Source organism: Parasteatoda tepidariorum, chromosome 4 (assembly GCF_982258835.1).
Source record: "Parasteatoda tepidariorum strain Cologne lab strain chromosome 4, Ptep-v5.0, whole genome shotgun sequence".
Classification (NCBI taxonomy): domain Eukaryota; kingdom Metazoa; phylum Arthropoda; class Arachnida; order Araneae; family Theridiidae; genus Parasteatoda; species Parasteatoda tepidariorum.
The window spans coordinates 1,672,029-1,697,277 of record NC_141758.1 but is presented as its reverse complement, the minus strand read 5'-3'; the positions used below and the strand labels follow the sequence as shown (position 1 = coordinate 1,697,277).

At 31.7% G+C, this 25,249-nt stretch overlaps 1 protein-coding gene across 1 annotated transcript in view; it reads left to right on the top strand.

The window, feature by feature from the left end:
• The first annotated feature begins 475 nt into the window (after positions 1-475).
• The window catches only part of LOC107437031 (transferrin), a 34,299-nt gene continuing 9,525 nt past the window's right edge, over positions 476-25,249 (top strand). The window contains exons 1-9 of the mRNA XM_016048895.4: positions 476-727; positions 8,383-8,479; positions 14,252-14,376; positions 16,504-16,764; positions 17,908-18,052; positions 19,106-19,242; positions 22,044-22,217; positions 22,416-22,668; positions 23,933-24,048. Of these exons, the coding sequence (XP_015904381.3) occupies positions 679-727; positions 8,383-8,479; positions 14,252-14,376; positions 16,504-16,764; positions 17,908-18,052; positions 19,106-19,242; positions 22,044-22,217; positions 22,416-22,668; positions 23,933-24,048 (1,357 nt within the window). The 5' untranslated portion in view covers positions 476-678. The remainder of the gene's footprint in view (positions 728-8,382; positions 8,480-14,251; positions 14,377-16,503; positions 16,765-17,907; positions 18,053-19,105; positions 19,243-22,043; positions 22,218-22,415; positions 22,669-23,932; positions 24,049-25,249) is intronic.

The window sequence follows — 25,249 nt, the reverse complement described above, 5'->3', positions numbered from 1 at the left end:
CATTTGTGAGTTTACTTTGTTTTAAGTAATAATCGCATTTAAAGCAGGTGTCTAGGGAGGTAATATTTTGATGACACATCGGTAGAGTCCTGAAGAGTTAAGTGTATTTTTCACTATTATCTTTATATTTCAAGTTTCCTTTATCGTTGTTTTCTCATCCATACGATTTTGAAAAGAAGAGGGCACGTGATGTATGTCTTTAAAATGATCATTTTTTGTGAAGTGATAGTAATAAATGGTACATATTTTAGCAATAGCATACTTATAATGTGTAATTATATTTATAATATAATTTCATGTTTAACAGCATAAGTACTACATATTTAGTATAATAGCTCATAAATGGAGGATGTCTCTTACTGGTTTTGATGTTAGCATAGGTTATTCTAATGAAGAGGTAACTTATTTTAAATTTTATTTTCAACACGTATATTCGACATTAATAAAGAAAGACGCTGGATTATGGGTTACAAACACTTTCTCTTAGAAAGTAAGAGGGGGGGGGGGGGGGAATTAGAATAGTGAGGAATCTGGGTTGACCTGTTCCTGACGACACACCACTCGCTGTTTCCCAATGAGTCTTGACCTTTATTCGAGGTTACTTATATTTAAATAGAAGACGAATATTCTTATCGATGTCTGGCTTATTTCTCTTTTAAGTCAATTCAGTTCACGGTCATGTTTTGGATCATCCTGTTAACAGTTTTTTCGGCAGCGCACGCAAAGCGTAAGTAAACATAGTTGCATGCTATTTATTCATTTTCAAAACCTGTCATTTTATTTTAAGAAATAATAGCAAAAGTTGATATCAACACAATTCTTAAAAATTGTGTAATATAGGCAGAGAGGAATTAATTTTTCGACATACAATTGACATAAAATTATTTTCCAAGTATTCTATTAAATTTTAGTTTTTGAATAGTAAGTTTTTGGATGTTAACCCATTCATGTCTCAAAAAGCTATCCTAAATAATAAATATGAAAAAGTGGTAGAACACTATTTGCTTATAATTATGCCATTTGCATATTTCTCTCCGCTTTCTACCACAGGCGTTGATCTTTTGTTGACTCTAACGCACTGATTTGAAAAAGAACTGAGGTTATAATTCAGATCCAAATATAATGGATTAATATTGCCTTTATATATTACGGTAGACAACAATTACTAAATTTTAATTTTAAACACTCGTGCGACCACTTTTCTCTCTTCCCAAAAAAGAACCGATCTTTTAAAAGACGCTATGTTCGAATGGTTTAAAAAAGTAACCTTCTAGTTGATTTTAAAACTTTCGAAACTAATGATTTACAAACTCAGCGAAAATAATTGCGACTTTGAGATTTTATGTGCTGAAAGCTAAATGGATAATATTTTTTTTCTAATACATTCGTCCATTCAATCGAACACATTTTTTCGAGGTGCGGGGGGGGGAGGAATCGGAATGTTCAATGTAAGTAAAGTAAAGATATTTTTGTCTTTAAAATCTAATAACTTTCGATAATTTGCATGTACTGCAAGGCATTATTAATGGGTCTAATCTTAAATATTTTAATTTACTTTATCAATGTGTCAATATTTTAACAGATGAAGCCTAAAGGTTTTTAGAATTAGATTTAATTTGGAATTAAAAATCAAATCCTTGAAGTTGGATCTAATTACTTAGAATTATTAAATTATTCTTGTAGGGAAAAAATGTAATAAAATGTAATATTTTATCTTAACATTACTAGCGCTTCCTAATTTTTCCTAGATACCTCCTAATTATGTTCGACTCATTTACTACTTTTTTTATTATTTGTTTTAAAAGCAGAATCAATTTGATAATGCCAGGATAAAATGCTTGATGGTAAGGTTTTTTCTCCTTATCCGCACCCTATGATTAAATCTTAAACTATCTTCCTCTTTACCTATTTGTTTTGATAAACTCGACGTTGATCTCTTGTTGACTCTAACGCGCAGTCATACAAAGCAAAATATCGTCTGATAGTATCATAATACAAAAAATAGCTAGTTAAAATAATATTAAATAGGTAGAAAAACTCTTACTTCTAAAATAAAGTAAAAATGACTTTCGTACAGTAAAAGTAAATAAATAAAATAACTATGTTTGTGAATTTACTATGCTTTAATCAAATCAAAGTATAAAATTGATTCAAACAAATTTCAAGATAATCATAAGTTTTGGGACAAAACTTTAAAATAATAAGTCATAATGGAAAAAATAATAGAAAAGCGCTAAAAGCAGCTAAAATCAAATTTGTCTTTTGTAAACAATTTAAATCAAAAGTTAGAAACCAAAAATAAGCAAAACGAAATTTTAAAGATATGTATGTTAGCAAAAACAGCACTTCATCAGGGGACGCACTGTCTATACCAACGTGCTGGAGCCTTTCTGTACTTGTGTTTCTACGCAAAAAGCACAAGTACACTGAGAAAGCACTTTAATGTAGTGGATTTTCACGTGGTACCTGCCTTTCGGCACTTGCCACTTCATCTTAAGTTATTGCGCCAAAGGCGAGGAAAGATAAAAGTATGGAAACACTTTACTCTATTTAAATTTTTTTTTTTTTCATTTAGCGGTAAATGTTTTACTTGAGCCTTGGTAGCTTAGGGGATAAGAGCAACACCTCCTAGAAAAGAGTAGGCCTCAGCACGGGTTACCATAAATATCCTTTAGTAGTCCAAACGTAATGACACATGTCGTATTTTCAACCACTGCGCAGCTTAGTACCCCGAACGTAATGACATCTTTCTTATTTTTCATCAACTGCGCAGTTAACTTCGTCACATCGGACTACTAAATTGATCCGTGCTGAGGCCTTCCTTATTCTAGGAGGTGTTGATAAGAGCCCTCGCCTTCCAATGAGGTGAACTGGGTGCGTGTAAACTACCTTTACATCTATACAATATCCCCAAGAGATTTTGAGCTCTCTGATTGAATTTCTCGGCATTGCCTTTTGTTACGTTTTTTTGTAGCTCCTCCCCAATATCATTTCTCCTTAGCTTGTTCACGAACGTTAATCAATCATAAATCAGTATATTTCTCATGCTCTCTGCCCAATGACAGATAAATGGGTAATTTCAACGAATTAAATAATTTTTATTAATTAATTTGTTAATGATGGAAAAAAATTTTGAATTGTAAGATATAAAAACATTTTATGCATTCAGAAATTTTACATTTAAAAAAAAAACCTAAATTTAGATTTTTATCCCATTTGATAAAAAAAAGTGTTTCAAAACTATTTTAAAAATTATAGAATGGTATTGATATGACTCCCCATTTTGAGATTACATTGCAGTAATATTATTTTATTTTATAACCGTCGTTGAGCAGCCGACCCAATTTTAGGACTACTAATGTTCAACTCCGTAGACTTGTCATTTTGAACCCTATCCAGAAGATAAGGGAACTCCTGGATCAAATATTGGGAGAAATATTTGCTTACGTCGAGAACTTCTTGATGGAACTAACCCACATTTGCTTTACAGGGAGAGGAAAATCTCGCACGTTTAGCATGATGGCGAGGGGACTCTAACCCATGATCCGTCTACCACTGAAATTCAGCACTGTGGTCGGTGCGAGACGGGTGCGGAATTCGCCACGACCAGCCATCGCTGAGATTCAAACCCGGAACCACCTCATTGAAAAGCGAACGCTTTATCACCTGAGCCATCACGGCTCAAATTGCAGTAATTCATATGATACGTCAATGCGAGTTAACCTCTAAAGGAAATAATCAGTTTTTCCTTTAATCATTTATGCCTGTGAAATTTAGAAATGCCCATATTTTTAAGAATTTTGTCGGTCGAAAACTGGCAGATAGTCATCTTTTATTAATTTGATATTTTTCCTTTTCTTTATGTTTTTTGTTTTAGAATTTACTTCCAAGCGCCTTCATTGTCAGTCTTAACAGATTTATTGAAACGTTTCTCCCCCCCCCCCCTCCTCCCCCCATACACACTGTAGTCCTATTGCTTTTAAATTTTAGAGAATTAAGTTTTCAAAACTTAGATCCTTTAAAGATATTAAAAGGTGAGCAACTTCATTTTTTACTGAAACATTCATTGTTAATTCGTAAACAGCCGTTTCAAATTAAATGGGAATAAAATATTGAAGAAAGCTTTGCAACAACTTTTTTCAGGTAGCTGTCGACTGTCACTTTTGTTATTGAATGCGATTTGAAAGGACTTTAACCTTTAGAGTATAAAAATTAATAAAACGCATATATAATCTGAAAATTATGTATTTATGTTTATAAATGATGGCAAAAATAAATCAGTTTCTGCTCTGTTGTCGGAATTTAGTGACACAAATACCGCAAAAAATATCTTCCCTGAAAGTGCAACTGTATATGCTTTCTTTGTATGAAAAAAGTATTATTGTATTAAACGCAATAGCTTATAAATATACTTGATAATTTCAAAGGTAAACAAAAGGCCGATATTGCTTAAAAAAATGAGAGTGGTATTCGCGATAATATCATTTTAGCTTTCAATTAATGCACATTTAAAATAGAAAAGAAAAAAAACTTGTCCAGCTTTGGATGTGTTAAAAATTCATTATATTAATAAAAATATAATTCTGAACCTACCATTTTTATAAGAAAGCAATTAGAAAATTTTACATTCATTTGAATAGACAAATAGCGTATCAGATATTATATTTTGTATCATGAATGTCTTTAATTTAAAATTCGCACTTTTCGAGAGTTTCCGTTGATGGAAATCTATAATAATCTCAAAATAAATGAAATGAAGATAAATATAGGAAAGGGGCGGCACCTTATAAAAATTAAATTCACATTCATAAATTATTTGAAGTCGTGTAAAATGAGAGAATATTATTTTTTTTAAAATTCAAATTATGTATTTGAACGCTTTCTAGTTCGAATCCAGATCCCCCTGTAGTAAATGGTGCATGCTAAATTTGTCGGAAAACAAAGTCCTCCATGTTCTTATAGCAAATTATACCTCTTGGGGTAGTGGATATTTCAGGTCAAAACTGTGATCTGTGTAGTAATGAAGAGTTGTATGAATGGGCCCATTCTATGAAAGGCAAAAATTTTCAATATTTAATTTTGTGTGTGTAAAACTACGGATGTGCAATTTTTTTTATAACACATTTATTGTATAAAGGGTAAGCAGAATATCTTAATAAAATTTGAGTTCTCTGAAAACTTCATTATTGTATAATGTGTTACGCAAATGGATTAGTCTCTCGTTCTATAATTAAAATGAGATTAAGTTATACAATCTTAATTTACTAATCTCTTCTTTTATAATTAAATGTAAAGCGACAATTCACATATCTCCGATATGCAGTCTACGCTCCTTAATACGACCTCCATTACTGCGATCCTTCCTTTGCACCGACCGAATTGCTTGCTATTTTATTGTTATTTTATGCATTTAAAGTTATTTTATAGACGCAATGTTATTTTAACACCCATTTCCGATAGAGTGACTGAAATTTCCAAATTGATTCCAAAAACAATTTTGAGTCTAAACAGATATTTTTCCATTGACAATGAAGAGTCTCCAGCAAATGATTCAAACCATTATTTATTATGATGTTACTATGAATGATCCGAGAGATTCTATTCATTATTGATAATCAAAAGAATACTGCCAAAAGAATACTGCTAAGCTTTTGTGTCTTTTCAATCCCTTGCTACTTAAGCGCGTAGCGAATTCGAATGAACTTACATGAACGGGAAATTTTTCAAGAATGATTTAAAATATTTTCTTAATAAGATTGCCAGATTGCAAACTATAAAACCAAAAACGCAGATTGAGGTTAAAGCGTAAATAGAGGGATTTCGTATTAAAGTGCGTTCTTATTGCAGTACTGAAGTGCGTTTGATTTGTTAGTTACTAAGGATGGGGCCGAAAATGGATGTGCGCAAGGTAATATTATACTGGATAATTTAAAGAAGTCGTCAATTAATAATTTTAGAAATCAACATTTATTTAAGAAAAAAAAAATAGAAAGGAGAAAGAAACATAAATTGCCTGTTTTACACATAATTTTAGTCATGGGTTCGCACATGGTAAAAATTATATAAATTAACAAAGAAAATTTTTTAGTAAATTTAATTACAATAATATACAATTAACTCATTGATTTTATATAGAATTTAATTACGTTGGGTTAATTGTTATTGTTAATTTACATAATTTTTATAATTTTATAATAATTTTCCGATTTCTTATTATTTTTATTATTATTTTTTCCCCCCCCTTCTTTTCATTGTTCTATAATTTCTTCTATGTTTTCTCTATATTTTGAACTCATTTTATGAGCTCTATTTACTTGCAGCTTATGCGCGCAAATAAAACTTATTGTTTTTCTTAATTTTCTTTGTGTTTTTTTATTTCATTTTGTCCTCTTTGTATTTAGTTATTACGCTATATATACACACAAATTTTTTACTACGAAGTTACAATAAATAACGAAGAAAGAATTAGTTTAAAATCATTTCAAACGGGAAAAAAAGAAAAATGGACGAAATTATTCAACTTGATTTTAATGTTTTTCTTTATGATTAATCATAAATTAAATAAAAAGTATACTGGGTTAAATTTCTGATCGCTTCTGTCAGGGTCGGCATAATTTAAATCACTTGATTTTAGTCATGATTAAAATCGCGATTTAAATAATTTTTTTAAAAAAGAAATCACTGACTTAATTTAACTGTGATTTTTTTTAAAAAAAAAACTTTATTTTCTACAATATTTAATTTTATTAGTAAAAAATAATTAAGTTCAAGATATTTTAATGCAATATAATAAGAAATACATAAATCAATAGTTTAAACAGACAGATTAAAAAAAATATCGATTGAAAAAATATATAATTTAAATTGAAAATATTATTATACAATAGAATTAATAAATAAATTCCTCATGGAGCGATTTTCTAAAATCTTTTATTGATAATGAGGATTTTTTACTAAGAAATATTGAAAGGAATGTATTATGTTTCAAAATAGACTAAACGTGAATAAGAGTGATATGAAATTTTTACATTGTAATTTTCCATTAAATGCATTTAAAATAATTTTCTGGCTAAAAACTCGTTTTAATTATACCCATTTAGTTTTTTGCTTATTAAAATGCAGTGCTTTTATATCACATTAAATATGCAGTTATCGTGTATCAAACTTGCTCAATCCAGATTGACATAATTTTTTTTCAGTAATGTTTTCTTATCTAAACTAATTTACACTTTATTGGGTGATCTTTAATAGACGAATCGTCTCCCGATTTCTAACTATCATCACCAAGTTGAGCTTGTAAAATATAACTATGATATTTTTAAATCAGTGTTAGTATGTAATAATATAATAATCTTATCCGTCTTAGTAAGAAATATTAACTATTTTAGTTATATTATTTTTAGACAAAATTAAGTATTATTGAAATCTTTTATCAAATGCTTTGGATGATACATTTAAAAATTATCTCATTTAAATAAATGGAAAATCCGAATTAAATCAAATATATACGATTTTGTGATTGAAAAAAAAATCATGACTTTGGTCAACCTCGGCTTCTGGTCAGTGTTGTAGGCATAAACTTTTCAGTAGATGAACAGTAAAAGTCCAAAAATTTTATGTGCATTGTTGTTGTTGTTGTTCCGTATCCTCCAATTGTCTGACGAAGTCAAACAAGATCCAATAGAATCCAAATCCAATTTTATGTGCATATTTTTTTTAAATAATGTGCAGAAGCTTGGTTAATATAGATTGGTTAAAATTGATTTAAAATTCACTTAAATGTAACCACTTTAAAGTAAGGTTTTTCCAATTTAATTAAAATTTGGTATTGCACCCAGAACATTTACTTTTTAACTAACTTAGCGAGACAACAAATATTTTTTTTCAACTTCTTAACCAACATTCTTGAAAAAAAATCTTAATTTAATTAGTAAAATTGAAATTGAAACCAATTTTGTTGCTTTCTCAAGCTTCTTGTCACCTTAAAATAAAGATAAAAAAAATTTTTTTTTGCATAATTTAAATATAGTTTGTATTTTAAAATTGCAAAGTAAAAATGTTTACAAGAAATAAAAAATTCCTTTTAAATAAAGATAAAATATTTATATATTATAATTTTATGCATAATAGGTCAAAAAATTTAGGCACACTCATTGACACATCCCCCACCCATACTGCACACTTGCTTCTGGCGAACATATTTAACGAGACCACGATTTTATCAGAAAATGTTAGGGGTCACAAGGGTTGTTTTGAGCGCACTACTCCAAAAAGGGGGATAAGATGTTATAGAGAACCATTATTAGCACACAATGATTCTTAAGTTATAAAACCCACACAAGCATTTATTTCTAGAATTAAATGTTGTTTTTAACATTCCAGATGTGCGGATATGTGTTCCGGAATCATTATCATCGGCATGCAACGAAATGGCTTCCGATCTGCCTGAAACATTCTCGTGTATTACTCAACCTGACACGTAAGTTTTTCTCCAACTCTCTCTCTTTTAAAATAAATAAAATACTCAGTGCAAAAACGTTTTTCTCCCAGAACTCAGTTCCCCGAGGAGAGAATTAGAAATGTTGTTTTGCATATTTTATCCGAAAAGGAGGATAATTCTAGAAAAAAGGATTAAATTCTCGAATTGTAATATAAATGCGGAAAATTTTCCCATATACTGGGTATTCCCCAAAGACAACCCTTACTAGGTAATTCCTGTTAAGTATGAAGTGAAAGAAATATACAGGAACTCAACTTATAATATATGAACGAGGACCGATGAAGCGTATGAATCACTACTAAGGACTAAATGAATCAAAGTTTGTTGTTTGATTGTAGAAAGAAACAAGGAGGAAGAGTTCATTGAAAACACAAGATTCATTCACACACATAAGCAAGTTTTTTTCCTATAAGTTAAGTCTGGGCCTGGATAGCTTGGTGGGTAGGGCTCATCTCGAAGAGGTGAGTTCAGTCCCGCCGGCTGAAGTTTCCCCGTGTAGTAAATGGTGACTGGTGCACGTTAAATCTGTCGGATCACAAAGTTCCTTATGTTTCCATAACAAATCATACCTCTGGGAGTACTGAAATGGAGATGAATCGTTCTCTGGTTCAGGTCAAAATTGTGATCTGCGGATGAATGAAGGGATGTAAGAATGGGTCCGCTGTATAAAAGGGTTGTGACGTGTGTGTGGCTGAAGTCGTATTCTTGGCCATAGATGGCACCACTAAAAAACAAGAATCGCACCCTCTGCCTTAAATTCGCTTGGTTTCACCAAGCAGGCTTGCTGATATCGGCTAGTGGTATTAGAAACAACAACAATTTTTTTTTCTTTCGTGGCTAAATGCATGTATGGAACGGTGAAAAAGGTTTATCGGCTGCGAATAAACATACGACTGCAAAGGATTAACGAAAGTAGTAGATCAAAATGTATGGTTCGCTAAATTCTATTTGGCTAAATAAGTCTTTTGCAGAAGTTGCTTTTTTGCTAAGTTTTTATGCAGTTACATTTCTTCTAATGGCAAGCTGCATTTCTTTTATTTTTGTTACTTGTAACAAAAGTAAAATAATTTCACTTGTCCTTCGTTACTTTTTTAATTCCTTAATTTCAGTTGTTTTTCGTAAATTTTTTTGGGAAAAAGTATAAGTATTTGTAAAGTAAAGGTTCAAAGAAATCGTTTTTTTTCCCTAAAACTTTTTAAAAGTTTCCCTCCCATTTTCGAAATTATTTTTTTTAATTTAAAATTTAATGCGCTACTATTCCTTAAAAGTCGCTTTTTTTTCCAAACATCTTTAAGGATCGCAAATTCTTGAAGAAGAGAGGTCTTTTGAATTTCTTTCAAAAGTCATTGAGTGATGGATTATTGAAACGTGCAGTTTGGATACTTTCTAAGAATTAGCTGTGCTATACAGCGTGAATACCTGTGGCGTTGAAAGGGAATCATTCAAGTTCGAAGGAAAAAGTTTGTGCAATTGAATACTATAATGCATAATGTACAGTGCGCAAAAAAAAGAAATATTAATAAAAAAAACGACCACCTCGAATAACTTTCGTTCTAATGATCCGATTTTCACGTACTAAGTGTCAATCTTAATGTTTGAAGGGGGGAGGATCTCAAATAAAATATTGTAATGAATTAATATTAACTATAAATTAAGTTTCGAAATCAGACACAAAGACGTACTTTTTCTGAATAAACGAATAATTTCATTTTATATATTTGGATTCATGACCCCCAAAATATTGGGGGTAGACAAAAATTTCGAAAAAATTGGTCCTTATATTTGGGTGTTAGGAATTTATATATATTTGGCGTAGTTACCCAAAAATAGGCAAATAATATAGCCAAAAATAAAATAGCAAAATAATATCGCCTAAAATAAAGTAGCCAAATAACACAAGAGGTGCAATTTAAAATAACCTTAAACGAACTATGTGCTTGACGAGAGAGAAATATTAAGTGTTTCTTCGGTGCTAAGCTACCAAGTTAAGACAATAAAAAATAATGAAATAAAAATTGAATCATTTTCATTGATCATTTTCAGTTAGCTCGGAAAAGCTTATCTTTTATTAGATAGTAGAAAAATATCTCGAAGTTGCTAGGCAACAGATATTTTTTGAGGGGCTGATTTCTGACTAAAACCAAAGATAGTTTCTTTCTTCCCTTTTTTAAAAATAGAATGTTAATGGATTAATAAATTATTTCCAATTTTGCAAGATTTTAGAATTTGAACACAAGAACTTTTCATATGACATAATTTATGTTTTTTCTTATACGTTTCAACATTTTAACTTTTTTAAGTATGAAGATTTTACACTAAAACAAGTTGCATTTTAATTCTTTAATTATATACAGAGTTGTATGGCAAATCATCTTTCCACATTCGATTGAGTCTTCTAGGCAAAAAGGTTTCGAGACAAAAAAGGAAGAAAAAAAAATGGTTTCGGAAAAAAATGTAGAGTATCTGGAAAATATTATAAATATTACACACATTCACGAAGTTTTATACAAATCATGATATTTCTCTTTACTATAATTAAAAAAATTAGTAAATGCTAATCGGCAGGAATTTAGAATATGTATGTTTAAAAATATTGTATGATTCATTATTTTAAAAAATCGCTTCATTCTGCCAAACATGTGAGTTACATGGTTTACTTCAGATAAGATAATTTGCTTATAGCATCCTGATGCTTCTATACCTTTTGAAAGGATTTTCGCGAATTCGTAAAATTCATAAAATGCCCCCCCATCATGTTTTTCAATTACGATCTGCTGCATGTATTATCAAATATCACTACTAAAATTTTGTTGCTCATTTCCTTTTATTACAAACTTGCTTTACTATTGTCACAATCAATACAACAGACTCCTTTTAAAGAGAGGTTCTTAAAAAATTTAAATAGGGGCAACAAGACTACAAAGTTAAATTTCATTAGGTTTAATATCAGCACATCATCCAATGATCCATTTTGATAACGCCAAATATCTGGCGAAACCTTAATTTTATAGCTAAAGATAACTTCATAATTACAATATTAATGGCACAGTTTCTTTAAAGTCTTAAGGACAACCTGAACACAGTTAAAATAATTAAATGAAATGTTTACGAGCATAAGATTCTGATTAAAATAATGATCGAAACTGAAATGAAAGCGAGTATAAATACTTATTGATAAAAATTTCATTGGTTTCAAAAAATATGATAAAATTCGAGAGCTCAAAAATATACGTCCACTCTTAAAACTTACCTGACGGGGAATGAGGAAAACAAAAGAGATTTGAAATAGAAAATGTGAAGTTGCGATTGATAAAGGAAAAATTAAAGTGAAAAATAAAGCTGGAAAAACCGCAGTATCCGAGAGTGAAATAGAAAATAAAGGAAACAAACACGACTAGATAAATCGCAATGGCCAAGAGAGGCAAATCAGGGCAAAATGCATTCCCAAGCAGTAACCAAAGTGGGCTTGGAACCCGTATCGTTAACAAGGGAATCTGCTTTCATCATAAATAAAAAAGATTTCCCTGCTATCAAGATGAATTGATGTGACAGGGGTGGTAAAAATTTTGTCTTTATCGAAATGGAATTCATGCTCAGGATTTCAAAAATATGTTTCAATCGATGATTTATCGATGATTTTAATGATGGATATATTGTGCACTTTTATTCAAAATTTCAAACCACTTCCGTTTTGACCGATGCAACTAAAGTCGACAAGGTATTAAATTTATCTCCAAGATTTCAAGAATGTGCTGCAATCGATTATTATAATCACATTCTTGATAACGGACTTATCTACTATGTTCCTTTAGTCAAAATTTTAAAGCGCGTCTATTTGTCCGGTGTAGCCAAGATTGAACTGGCAGCATATTTATTTTCTCTTTTACTCTCGGCTACCGTGGTTCTCCTAATTTTTTTCACTTTCATTTTCCATTTTTTTTTTTTTAAAAAAAGTACGTTTTTTCCAATCTGAAGAATCTTGAAAATGGGTTCCTTTTTTGAGCGCACGAAGCATTTGATTCAAAAAAGGAAGGTGGTAATAAAAATTTACACGTTTTGAGTGCTTCAAAATAAGCATCCATTCTCAAGACGCTCCAGACATAAATAACTTCGTGATGTCATTTTTTGAGAGTTAGTAGCAAGGTATATTAAATTAAAATACTGAACGTGTTATTAAAATCAGTTATACGTAAGATAGAAAGATTAAAAAAAATAATAGTATAAAATTAGTCATAACTATCTAAAAAATTCAGTGCAGTACATTTCATTTTACTGCTAATCTGAAAAACAATTTTTTAAAATTGTCAAACAATTCCGTCTACAATTGAAATTTCAACAGCACTATAAAAAGCATGATTTTGGAATCTTTTTACAATTTTCTATGCTTAGTGTGCGCTATTGAAAAAAATATGGCATATCGAGCATTTTTCCAACATAACAATATTTTGGGAATTATGCTATAAAGTTGAGAAATAATGTAACCAACTGTTTTAAACAAATTATTTCAACATTGCAACATCGACCTGTTTTAGAAAGCGAGGGAGAATAAGTTAGAACGTCAAAATAAAACAGTGATTCACGAATTTTCCACTCCATTTAAAATTCCCAATAAAAAAGTTCCTTACCATTCCAGTTCCCATTTAGAAAAACATTGGAACCTGTTGTATTTTTTTGCGTTGTATGCATTTACTTTTCATTAGACGAATAAATAAGAAACAATTAAAAAAATCAATAATTTATCTTCATTTTTAAAAATAAATATTATGCTAAGTAAATGGCCATCAATTTTGCATCGAGTAATTTTAGGGCATCAGAATGTTTTCAATTTCTTAAGAAGTTAAATTATTAACAATTCTAAGTTTTCTTTTAATAAGAACTTGGCTCTAGTTTAAAAACGAGCGTTTAATTTAAATAAAAACATAAATTAAAATACTAAAAAATTAGATTAGTATATAATTAAAAAATAATCTTCGCGGTAGCGTAATGAATTAAATTTTTAAAATTGAAAGAAATATAATTGAACGGTTTGTAAAATAGTCCTGCGTAACACGCGAGGTCAAGTAATTAAAAAATTTATTTTAAGATTAAGACGATATATAGCATGTCGAGAATTTTTATGATGGTTAAAAATGTTGGTTACATGTTCGGCAACTCTATTTTCTTTATAAAGACAAGACAATTTTATTCAAGAAGATAAAACGATACCTTTTATAAAATTTTTATCTTCATTAAAGTTGTAATTGCTTGATAATTATAAAATGAATATTGAAGAAATGGATAAATATATCATTCTAAATCATTGCTTACGTATGTATATTATTGAAATCGAATAAATTATTCAACGACTTAGAAGCATGGTATTTTATAATTTAAAATAAAAAGCGAAAAAGATTAACATTTGGCTATCAGCGGAAAAAGTATGAATGAAATATTCCGCTACTCGTGCGTTAGTCAAGTTCCTCGTAAGTGATCTTCATTCAAATATTAATCGCCCCAAATAAATGTTTATACATTGTCACCAAATTACTGTGCAATGTACGTTGATAAATTTTTTTGTACACAGTAGGTTGCGCATTACATCAAACGAAAATTTTATTTATTTATTAATTTTTAAGTGTTTACAATCGTATAACAACCAACATTTACTCTTTTTTGTATAGGTAAAGTGAACTGAAAAGGATAAAAATAGGTATTTTTTTTTTATTCCGTAAGTAATTGTAATATGTATTGTTTTTCTCTTTTCTTTCTTAGTTACGGATGCTTAAAGAAAGTGAGCGTTGGTGATGCCGATCTTGTGAATGCAGATCCTTCAGCTCTATATGTGGGAGGATTTTTCTTTAACTTACAACCTATAACTACTGAACTGGTGGATGGACGTGAGTTTAGTTATTATTTAATAGTCAAAATTTTCCAGCTTTAATGAACATTTGTTTTATTCATGTGTTCATCTGTCTCTTATAAGACAGAATATTTAAACATATCTCTCATATTTAACGTTGCAGGGAAATGAAAACTAATTCAAAATATTTTTTCCTGTTTTAACAGAAGATAAAATTATTCCGTCATGTGCTTCCTTAGAATTATTTGTGCTACGTGGTAGTCAAAATCAATTTAAACCTAATTTACGAAACCAATAAAATGTTTATCCGATTAAGGTATCCCAAGACTGTTCGATTTGTCTTTTTAAGTGACTACTGACCCATGAAAAAAGACTACTGGGACATATACATCCCACGCTCTAAAATATGATTGTTTTGTTTTTATAGGACAAACTTTCAAAATCAAACAAATTATGACTCAATGCAACGTAAAAGGATATAAATAATAGGGGGATATCGCAAATTTATGTTAGCTCCCTTACGGAAGATTTCAAGTCATTGGACATGTGCTCGCGACAGTTCTGGTGAAATGCGCATCCACCCGTGAAAAAAATATTACGCTTATGTCATTGAAAATGAGAGATTTTTCAAAAATTCGTAAGTTGAACCCCCCCCCCCCCAGTAACGTAGTGGAATATCATTTTGACTTCCACCAAAATACAAACATTTGCAATGAGCGTAGGCTATCGCTTTAAAGCTGTGGCATACGATTCAAAATGCATTACTCTACGCAAAACTGTGGTTCTATGTGCAGACATTATACATTCTATGTGCAGATTATAGATTTTCATATATTCAGTGCTAAGGAATGCAGCTTATTATTATTTAAAAAAATATTATTTAACTTCTATTGATTATTTAACTACTTTTAACAAAATTGTATGGTTTAAATATATAAATATAATTTATAATTTCAAAATAGCGAAAATATATTTGATTTCTTATGGAACTAGTACCATAAGACAACCATAATATTAAACAAAAGCCAATAAAATAATTTTTTTATTGAACGAACTAATTGAAAGATCACACGACTCATTTCTAAGTTTCATCCATACAATTCTTCAAATTTGCATTCCATGTCTATGCTTTTATTTCGAAGGCAGGCTTGGGCAGAATACAACATTCAACAGCTGTAAATAGCGTGCTTGTAGCTTTGTCTTTGTAGCTTAAATCAAGGCATCATAACGTAAAGATACGTTGCATCTGAAATAAACGCGAACATGGGCAGTTGGGGTCAATCTTACTGACGGGAGCGTACCGAAGCCAACGTGAAGGAGCGAAATTTCCCTAAAACTAATAGTATGGCACTTACTTTTCATTCGCACTTTTTCAGTTATTCTCCTTACGAAAGAATGAATAAAACTTCACAAACATGTGATTTCCTCAAAAGCTATGCCGACTTGACTGTTTTGAAAGTGCGTCCCGCAGTGGACTGATCGTTAAGACACGGTTCCCAGTAAATCCCCGAAGTCAAGCATCACTGACTACGGTCAGTGTGCGGGTGGGTGACCACTTGGATCAGTCTGCGTAGGGACCGAGGGTGTGTGGTATTGGTCCTCGTTAAACTGTTCTACCGTAAAGTGCTCGACTTCGCGAGCAGATCGTCGGGTTACCGAAGCGGGGGTGCCACCCCCTCTGCAGAGGATTAAAATTATGATGGCATGTCTTCGGATCATCCTCAGGGGTGTTTCCCAGACCGTCGCCAATAGCCTATTGTGCAGCTCTAGTGCGACGTAAATTAACTACAACAACAGCAACAACTGTTTTGCAAGTGCTGCCTATCATCCGAATAGAAGTTTAAGAGAATGCGATGTTAAAATGGATTTTTATACCATCAGTTTACTTGGGAAAGTATGATGGGTCTCGCAAGGTACAAACAAATGAAACTAACGGAGACAGCTTCTAATAACAGTGTCGATTGATTATCAGTTCTTAAAAACTGCGGAGATACTTTTTAATCAATTTTATGAAATCAAAAACTTCAATATCTTAGAAAAATAGGAGGAGGAAGGAAGGAAGGCTCATTTAGGAATGAAATAAGGGATATATGCTTTTACAAATCTAATTTTTGTAGCATTTTCATTTGTATAAAAAGAAATAATAATTTAATCTTCCTTTCAGTGCCCCACAGATATGAAGGGGTTGCTGTGGTGAGAAAACAATCTGACATCGAGTCAGTGGACGATCTCCAGAACAAGTCCTCCTGTCACACGGGATTGGGGCGGACTGTCGGATGGCAGATACCAGTGGGGAGACTGCTGCAATCTCACACAATGGCCCCAGACTGCGAAGAGGGAGAGTTGGCAGCTGTCCAGAGGTTCTTCGATGGAAGCTGTGTGCCTGGACAATGGTCATCCGATCCCGTCGTAGAGAAAAAACTCAGTAAGATGTTTTTATTTTTTCTTCGTTGAATGGAAATGCTTGTCCAGTCCTCATTATTGCGTGGATTTTCATTCAACGCATAAACAAAATAAAATACCAAATATGAGAAAAGATACTTTATGAAGAGGACGATTGTTGTTCTTGTGACTGAGAAATAAAAATTAAATCTTTCCTGCAACAGCCCATTGCAGGCCAGGAGGTGCACGTATATTAAGACTCCACAATCTGGTGACCTGCGGCATGATGGTCACCTTTGCTCACAGATCACCTTTACTTCCCAGATAAGCTGGATCATCTGAAACTAGGCTTAAGCTTCGAGCCCCCAATGGGGATCGAACACTAGTTCTTCCTACTATCAGTTCAGTGCTTTTACCACTCAGCCATCGGGGCTCAACTGAAACATACAATGCCATAGAATTTAGCTTAAAATGATGTAAGTAATAATATTAGAGAAAAGTAGAAAATAATTAAATAAGTTAAAAGTGTAAAAATATGATTCATTATTTAGAACAAATTAGTACTCGTGAAGAACAGGAGAAAAAGAAAGGAGGAAAAAATAAGATTTTATAAAAAAGTCAGCAAAAAATCACAACTGCTGAAAGAAATGAAGGTAGCTCTTTATTTTATATATTTTAGTACTAATTTGGTAGGGATATTTTTGAAAAAAAAACTGCATTTTGGTAACTGGAAATCACTCGTCTCTCCTGAATTCTGGTAATGAAAAAAAAAATTATTACTTATTATCAATTTTAAAAACTAAATCCTTTACAAAAAAAAGATTATATTATGCTAGCGCTAGTAGACTCCAATGTAGCTTTGTATCATGGTTCTCACGAATTTAAAAGTAGTAGTTAGCTTAAGGAGGTTACATACGCTTTAACGCATTTAAAATAAAAAAGAAACTGCCAACCTTTTGGAGTTTTGTTTTATTTAGAGCCTGTAAAATAGAACATTTAAATCTAGCTATTTTCCAAGTTAAACCAGAAAACTCTCTAAAAAAAATTTCAACTTTGTATGAATAACGCATAACGAATTATAAAACCACGTTTTGACTAATTTTGCGAAAGCTGAATGAGGTCTGGTGTTTGATCAATGTAAGTGTTGTGCGGATCATTTGTGAGCTAATCTATGTCATTTATACAGAATCCAGGTATCCGAACTTGTGCAGTAGGTGCAAAGATTCTTCTTCGTGCTCAGGAGATGATGCATATGCTGGATACGAAGGGGTGATGAAGTGTATCTCAGAAGGAGCGGCCGATGTAGCTTTTACAAAAATTTCTGCACTCAAGTAACTTTTGCTATTTGCTTAGTTGAAAAAGCATTATTTTATTTGATTGATTGAAATAACCGAGATCATATCTGGTCATGGACCATTTATATGATGTTTTTTGAAAGGTTAAGGGTCATTGCTCGACATTCCTGTCACTGATGGTTTTTGAAGGTTAAGGGTCATTGACCGGTATTTCCATTCACCTTAATATAGGTCCTTTCCTAACAAACAGGAATACCGAAGAATGTCCTTCAACTTTACATGAATTTTTATTAATTAATTTATTATTATTTTTTGGAGTTTACGAGATATTACCCTGTTTTTTTCGCATGATAACTTTTCCTTCCAAATCTATTCTAAATATGAAAGGATTTAGCCATGTTGCGGTACGCATCAGCAAACTGCAGAATAACTGAATTTTGAACAATGTTTATTTTTGGTTATGTAAAAAGGAATACCTTTGTTTTGGAATACTGTGCGTTATGTTATCTTAGAATAAATATCTAGTTTTCATTGATATTTCTTATTATTATTAGTTGATAATCTTCAACAAACTATCTTTAGTCCAAAAAAAAAAAAAAAAAAAAAAAAAAAAACGAGAGAGAGGGAGAAAACCCATCTTTCTGTAGGTTGTAATTTGGAATTGTAGGGTGGACCGCTTAATCAACTCTTTAACTATTATAGGAAGTCTTGTAATTTTATTCTCAATCTATTCACTCGTCATTATAGAGAGTATTGTTATTCTATTCTCGATCTATTCTCCCGTCATTCATTATAGAGAGTATTATAATTCTATTCTCGATTTATTCTCCTGTCATTCATTATGGGGAATAGTGTAATTCTATTCTCGATCTGTTCTCCCGTCATTCATATAGGGAGAATTGTAATTCTTTTCTCGATCTATTCTCCTGCCATTATAAGGAGTATTGTAATTCAATTCTCAATCTAATTGCTCATCACTATAGAATCATAATCGTATTCCTATGAGCATAGACGTCTTAATAAGAATACAATTAGTATTAAACAGTTCATTGTATGAAATGAATGATTCCTTGATTTATATTTTCATAGGGAATTTCTGGATAAAAATCCTGATTTCGAAGAAAAGGCAGAACTGCTGTGCTTCGAGGGAGGAAGGAAAAGTGTGCGGGATGCTCAACCATGCATATGGGGAACACGTCCCACCAACGCATTCCTTACTCGAACAGGTAACAAACGATAGTTTAAAAAAAATATTGTAAAATATTTATAAGATACTTATCCATATTATGTTAGTATGAATTTAAGCAACCTGCGATACTCTAACCCATTGTCAAGTTATACATTTACATTTTTGTTAGAAGTCGTGTAATCTTGCTCATCCGCAGAAAAAAAAAATTGAATCGTGATAAACAGATGCAATGAGCATTCAAGCCTCCCAATGAATGTGCTGCAATAATTTTTTAATTTTATTTCCAATGGATTTGGCCATGAACAAGAAAAGTTTAAACAAGGAAACAATATCACAAATAACATTGAAAAGTTCATGAGATAACCGCCATATACGTCCTCTCACTTAATAATAGTTCGATGATTTTGCATCTCTATGGACAGATGATAGGTGACCATTAGCTCGTTTTTCTGGGGTCAACTTAGGTAGGAATGCCTTTTTTTGTGGCCAAGGGTCAACCTCGATAAGAATGCCACCATGTCTGGTAAATAAACGAGAAGAGGCCATTTCCAGTCGTCTAAGTTCGTTTGATCTATCTAAAAGACAATTTATATCTTGGTTTCTACCTTAGACGAGGGTCGACTGCATAATTTAATTAACACATAGTTTAGAGGTGAGGGAAGAGGTTTCTTGTTATGTACAGTTTGTCAGCATAGTACTTTAGTCATAGTCAGCATAGTACGCGAAATAAAGGTACTATATAAATATCATGGCCATATAAAAATCATGAACCAGGTGTAGGTAAAAAATAAATAGATAACTCTTGGGGTGAAGTTCTTAAGTGCTGGCAAATTTAAATAAATTTTGTTTATCTTCATTGCTTTATATCTACCACTTAAAGTACTTTAAAAACGAGACTTAGACTCTTTGCTCGAGTTCTCCTTGTGAGTAATGTAAAAAATAAGTTTTGCTAACGTTGTTGTTAACGGAGACCGTTAAGGCTAGGGATGCGATTGTTCTTGTTTTTCAGTGGCGCCATCTATGGCCAATAATTCGACTTCGAACTCACCCATATGTCACAACCGTTAATAGGGCAGACAAATTCATACACGGATCGTAATTTTGACCTGTACTAGAGAACGATCCGTCTCCAATTCAGCACCCCCCGCGGTATAATTTGTTATGGGAACATGGATGAGGACTTTGTGACCCGACAGATTTAACGAGCACCAGTCACCATTTACTACACGGGGAGTCTTTGGCCGGCTGGATTCGAACTCTCGTTCTCACAAACATTTAGTGCAATGCCCTGCCAACCAAGCTATCCCGGTCCTACTTTTAGCGTAATAGAGAATGAGCGCTAAGTTGATGATGTCTAAGATTGCTTTAATACATGAATCTCGTGAATCAAAATGCACAAATGTTTTTATTTCTCTTAAATAAGTTTAAAGAAATGAATTAATATGTTTTACGGTTGGTTGGGTTTTTGGTAATTTGTGCTAAGTGCACTGTGTTAAGTTCCGAATATACGAAGATTTAAGTTATGCTAAATACCAATTCAGAGGCATCAATAGGATGAAAAGACATTCGGGAAAAGTAAGTTTCGACGGAATAAGCAACACAAAAGTTGTTCGAAAAAGTACCCGCTGTCATTACACAGTCTATAACGACGCAAAAACGATTCCCGGTCACGTGTGCTTTTGATGTCTACGGAGGCGATGACAATCCACGCTATGAGATTCTTTGGTGTGTCCACAGACTTTGCATAAACTAGTGGTTTATGTTGACTCCATACGAAAAAGTCACACGGATTGAGAATCGGGGAAAGCGGAGGCCATTCGAAAGGTATTTCGCGTGCCTTTTACGCTTTGTGGAATTTTCACCTTCTCAACAGAGATTGCGATCCCATGTTCTTAAAAAAAATATGCATCGTCTTAAAAGTGAACTTTGCCCTCGCCACCTTGAAATTTAGTTTAAATTTTTAATTTGTATTTTCTTGATTTTTCTTGCTTAAAAAACATTTTATGATATAGTATATTCGATAACAGAATACCTTTTTAAAAAGAGCGGAAAATAAAGGTTTTATTATACTAGGAAAAATAGCGCTTGATAATTTTTAGAATTTGTATGGATTTGTCTTCAAAGCTGTAAAGCAATCAAGTGATGTGATGTGTGGTTTTGAGTTAGTCATTTAAAACTAAACTTTTGTTAGCTCTCAGTTTTCTAAAATTTACTTTTACTCCTGTTTAAGCAGATGAATACCGATGTGAATGATGCAAAAAAATTCTTTTAACGTTAATTGCTCAAAATCAAATATAGTTATCAAAAATATAAAAACAGACAACTGTTTATCATTTAAATAACCCTCAGAAACTACTGATTCCAGAATTGTATGAGTAACATTTTGTGCGAAAAAAGTAATAGAGGATCCAAAATAAAGCCTGCACTGATTCTGACTGCGTGACGGTCTTGTATTGTACATGTACCGAAAGATACCTCCGAGCAAAGTAAATATACAACATCAGTTTAGTTATGAAAATTAAATAAGGATAGCATTATGTAGAATACCTCATCGACAGTGTAGTTCGGTCGAGTGAAGTCTCTTTAATGCCTTTAACTACTCCTGAGTTTATCGGTCGAGTTTTTCGAATACTCTGTCCTCGATCAATAATTTCGTGATTCTAGGGGAAAATACAGCATCTTCCTTCGCTGCCAACACATCGTATTTTCCGCAGAAAAAAAGTATGCATAATAAATAATAGTAATGAATGATATTATATGCATAATAGTAATGCTGTTACTTAGGCACATATGAATTAAGCCCTAGCATGAATGAAATGTGTTCTCTTCATTTTTCAGATGATCCAGAAGAAGAGGAACGTTTAGTTGGAATTCTTTTACAGACCCAATCCCGGTTTTCTATTCCAAAAGGTCGACTCCCCGATTGGTACCACAAGACTTTTCTGTCTCATTCAAAAGTCACAACTTTACGACCCACTGAACCCGAGAAGAGAAATTATGTTGACTATTTAGGTTAGATGCAAATTATTTTCTCTTTTTGATTGTTAAATATTAACACGAAATAAAAATGAAAAGAGTAAGAGCAGGTTTCTGATTTAAGTTTATTCTCCGATTAGGAGATAAAAAATTTCGGTGATGTACTGAGTCTGAATGATAGTTTTTAACGTGATGTCATTTTGACAGAAGTGTTGATCATAATGCTATTTTCAGGAGATTTCCTCCATACAATTCGGAAGCCTCGACACGGATGTGACAATAAACAGAATGATGTCTCCTTCTGTGTTACTTCTGAAGAGGAATTGACCAGATGCCAGGATTATTCGAGATCTGCCAAAGGAAAAGGTCTCTGGCCCGAACTGAACTGCGTGAAGACCACATCTAAGGCTGCTTGCATGCAATTGGTGAAGGAAGGCAACGCTCATTTGGTTGTCCTCGACGGTGGAGATGTTTACAGAGCTGGAAGGTATAAATTACTTGTTGCAAAAATAAGTTAGTTTTATTCAAAAACGAGTTTTAAACAATATTTCTCAACGATTATAATTAAAAGTTTCTACTCAATCTATTTCTTACCTTTTGAAAAACACGGATATTTTTAGAATAAATTATATTCACTTGAAATTGAAATTCTCATCACTAGTAGCTGTTACGCACCAAAAGGTACAATACAATTTCCACGGGTCTTAGAATAGTAGCAGTAAATCGACGTCATAGCTTGTAAGGTATTTCTTTTTCTGCGATATTGCAATGCTTAGAAGCATATTTAGACAGAGTTCTCACTCAGATATATTTCTTATCCTAAAGTTCAATTCGTAAGAGTACATTTTGCATAAAGGGTAGTAAAACCTTTATAAAAGAATGTGGTAACTCTAAAATGTATATTTATTGACAGGAGATATTTCTATTCATTCCAACGTTTGGGCAAAATGATGAAAGCACTTTTTATGCTAACTCTAAGTACACAATCTTTCTTTCAGTAAATATTTTGAAAGATCGCAAAAATGTTGGCACACTATAAAAAATCATGCTTGTAGCTTTTAGAACGGTGATATTTTTACCCATGTAAAATTTGAATCGACCAAAATGAGCGTATGAAGTTAAAAGATTCTTTTCTTTAATATCACTATAATTGATAAAAAAAAAGCATTCTAATCTAAGTAAGCGATCTTATATAGTGATTTTAAAATTGCTGGTATTCATACTAGAAAAAAAAAGTTATTAAATTCCTCTCCTCATTCTGGTCGATCTAAATTTTGTATGAGTATAAATGACATCATTTCTAAAAGCTTTAAGTATGATCGTTCAAATGGCACCATTTTGCTAAAAGAAGGGTTGTTTTCATGGAAGTGTTTCTATAATTTTGATCAAACCGTGTAGTACATACCCTCCAACAACTACGAAATTTCGGTAGTTTTTTAAAAAAATTTTTTTTATTATAACAAATGTAATGCATTAATATTTTAATAAATTAGAATTGAAAGCGTGTTGTCTACTACTACATATGCATAATTTCAAAAGTTCTGCATCGGCCGGTGTCATCTACTAAGCTCTTTTCCTTAAATCTATAATAAATGTGGAAAGAAAAATATATATTTAAAAAATTCATTTTTCATATGTTGACTTAAGAGCAGAGTATGCTTGAAAAATGATTTCTTATTTTTTTTTTAAAAAAAGCCTTCCCTTTCTTTTAAACAAAGCTTTTACATAAATCTTGTCTGGCACTATTTCAGATATTTTGACTTGCAACCCATTGCATCAGAACTCTACAATGGATCTGACGCTTCGTACTACTCAGTTGCTGTGATACGATCTGCTTCTGATGTCACAAAACTGTCGGAATTGAGAGGTATATTTTAAACTCATACGTATACATGTTTGTAGAAATGGTTGTGATTTTCCGATCGCCAACTCTGTTAACTCCTTCGGAAATCCACAAAAGTAATTTACTTTCAACTTGCCACCTTCCACTGGTCTCTCCTCTGTTATGCCCCAGGACTCTACATTGACGACATTCAGAAGTATTCACTTGAAATTTCAGAATAGGGAAAAGATTTTTACTCCCTTCCAGATAGTCCTGCTCGCCTTTTTAAATGTCGAGGAGCCTCCTCGAGGCAACAGGAGACGATTTTCGATGTTCTCAGGAGACGGGAAGTAGGTTTTCCTACACCAGGGGGATGAGTAACAATAACAACATACATGTTTGTTATCGAAACACTTAGGTTAATAAAACAATGCTTCTAAAAGTAAGAAAATCTGTAGACTTCGTTGATTTTTTAAATTAAGCAACTAAATCATTGGAAAATAAATATTACTTAAATTTACTAATTATATATTACTTATATTTATATATTACTTATATTTATATATTACTTAAATTTACTTAATTTACTAATTATATATTACTTATATTTATATATTACTTAAATTTACTTAATTTACTTAAATTTACTAATAATAAAATGTAATGATATTTTTATATTGAATAAATTATTCGTTTTATGAATTCCTAATTTTTTTTAAATTACTACTTCTAAGATTCTATAGCTTTTTCATGTTTTAAAGATCTCCATATAATGTCTCAAACTACTAATGAGAAATTAAAGTAAGTAGCCCAATGAGATAGTGTACTAACTTTCTCTAAATAGGAAACTTTATTTAGAACCTTCGAACATGGCGAAAGCTGCATGTCGTCTGTAATCTGAGAGATTTGGTAGATAGTGCAATACAGTTCAGTTAAGTAAAGAATCAAACGAATGCAGTATGAGTTGGTGTGCGTGCCACAACAACAGGCAATTGCTACAGAAATTTTAAGATGACATCACCTTGCTGCTTTTTATTGATGGAATTTGGATGCATATTTTAAGACAAAAATGGAAAAACTTTCATACTATTGTGAACACACTTTATAATATAGAGCAAAAATTGCAACTGACCAGAAGCATTTTTCAAACATTGAAATTTTTAAACAAAAATAAATAAAACACTTGTTAATATTAATAATGTTAGCCGTTTGTCATTTCTTATGTCAATGTTAATTTTACTTTTTG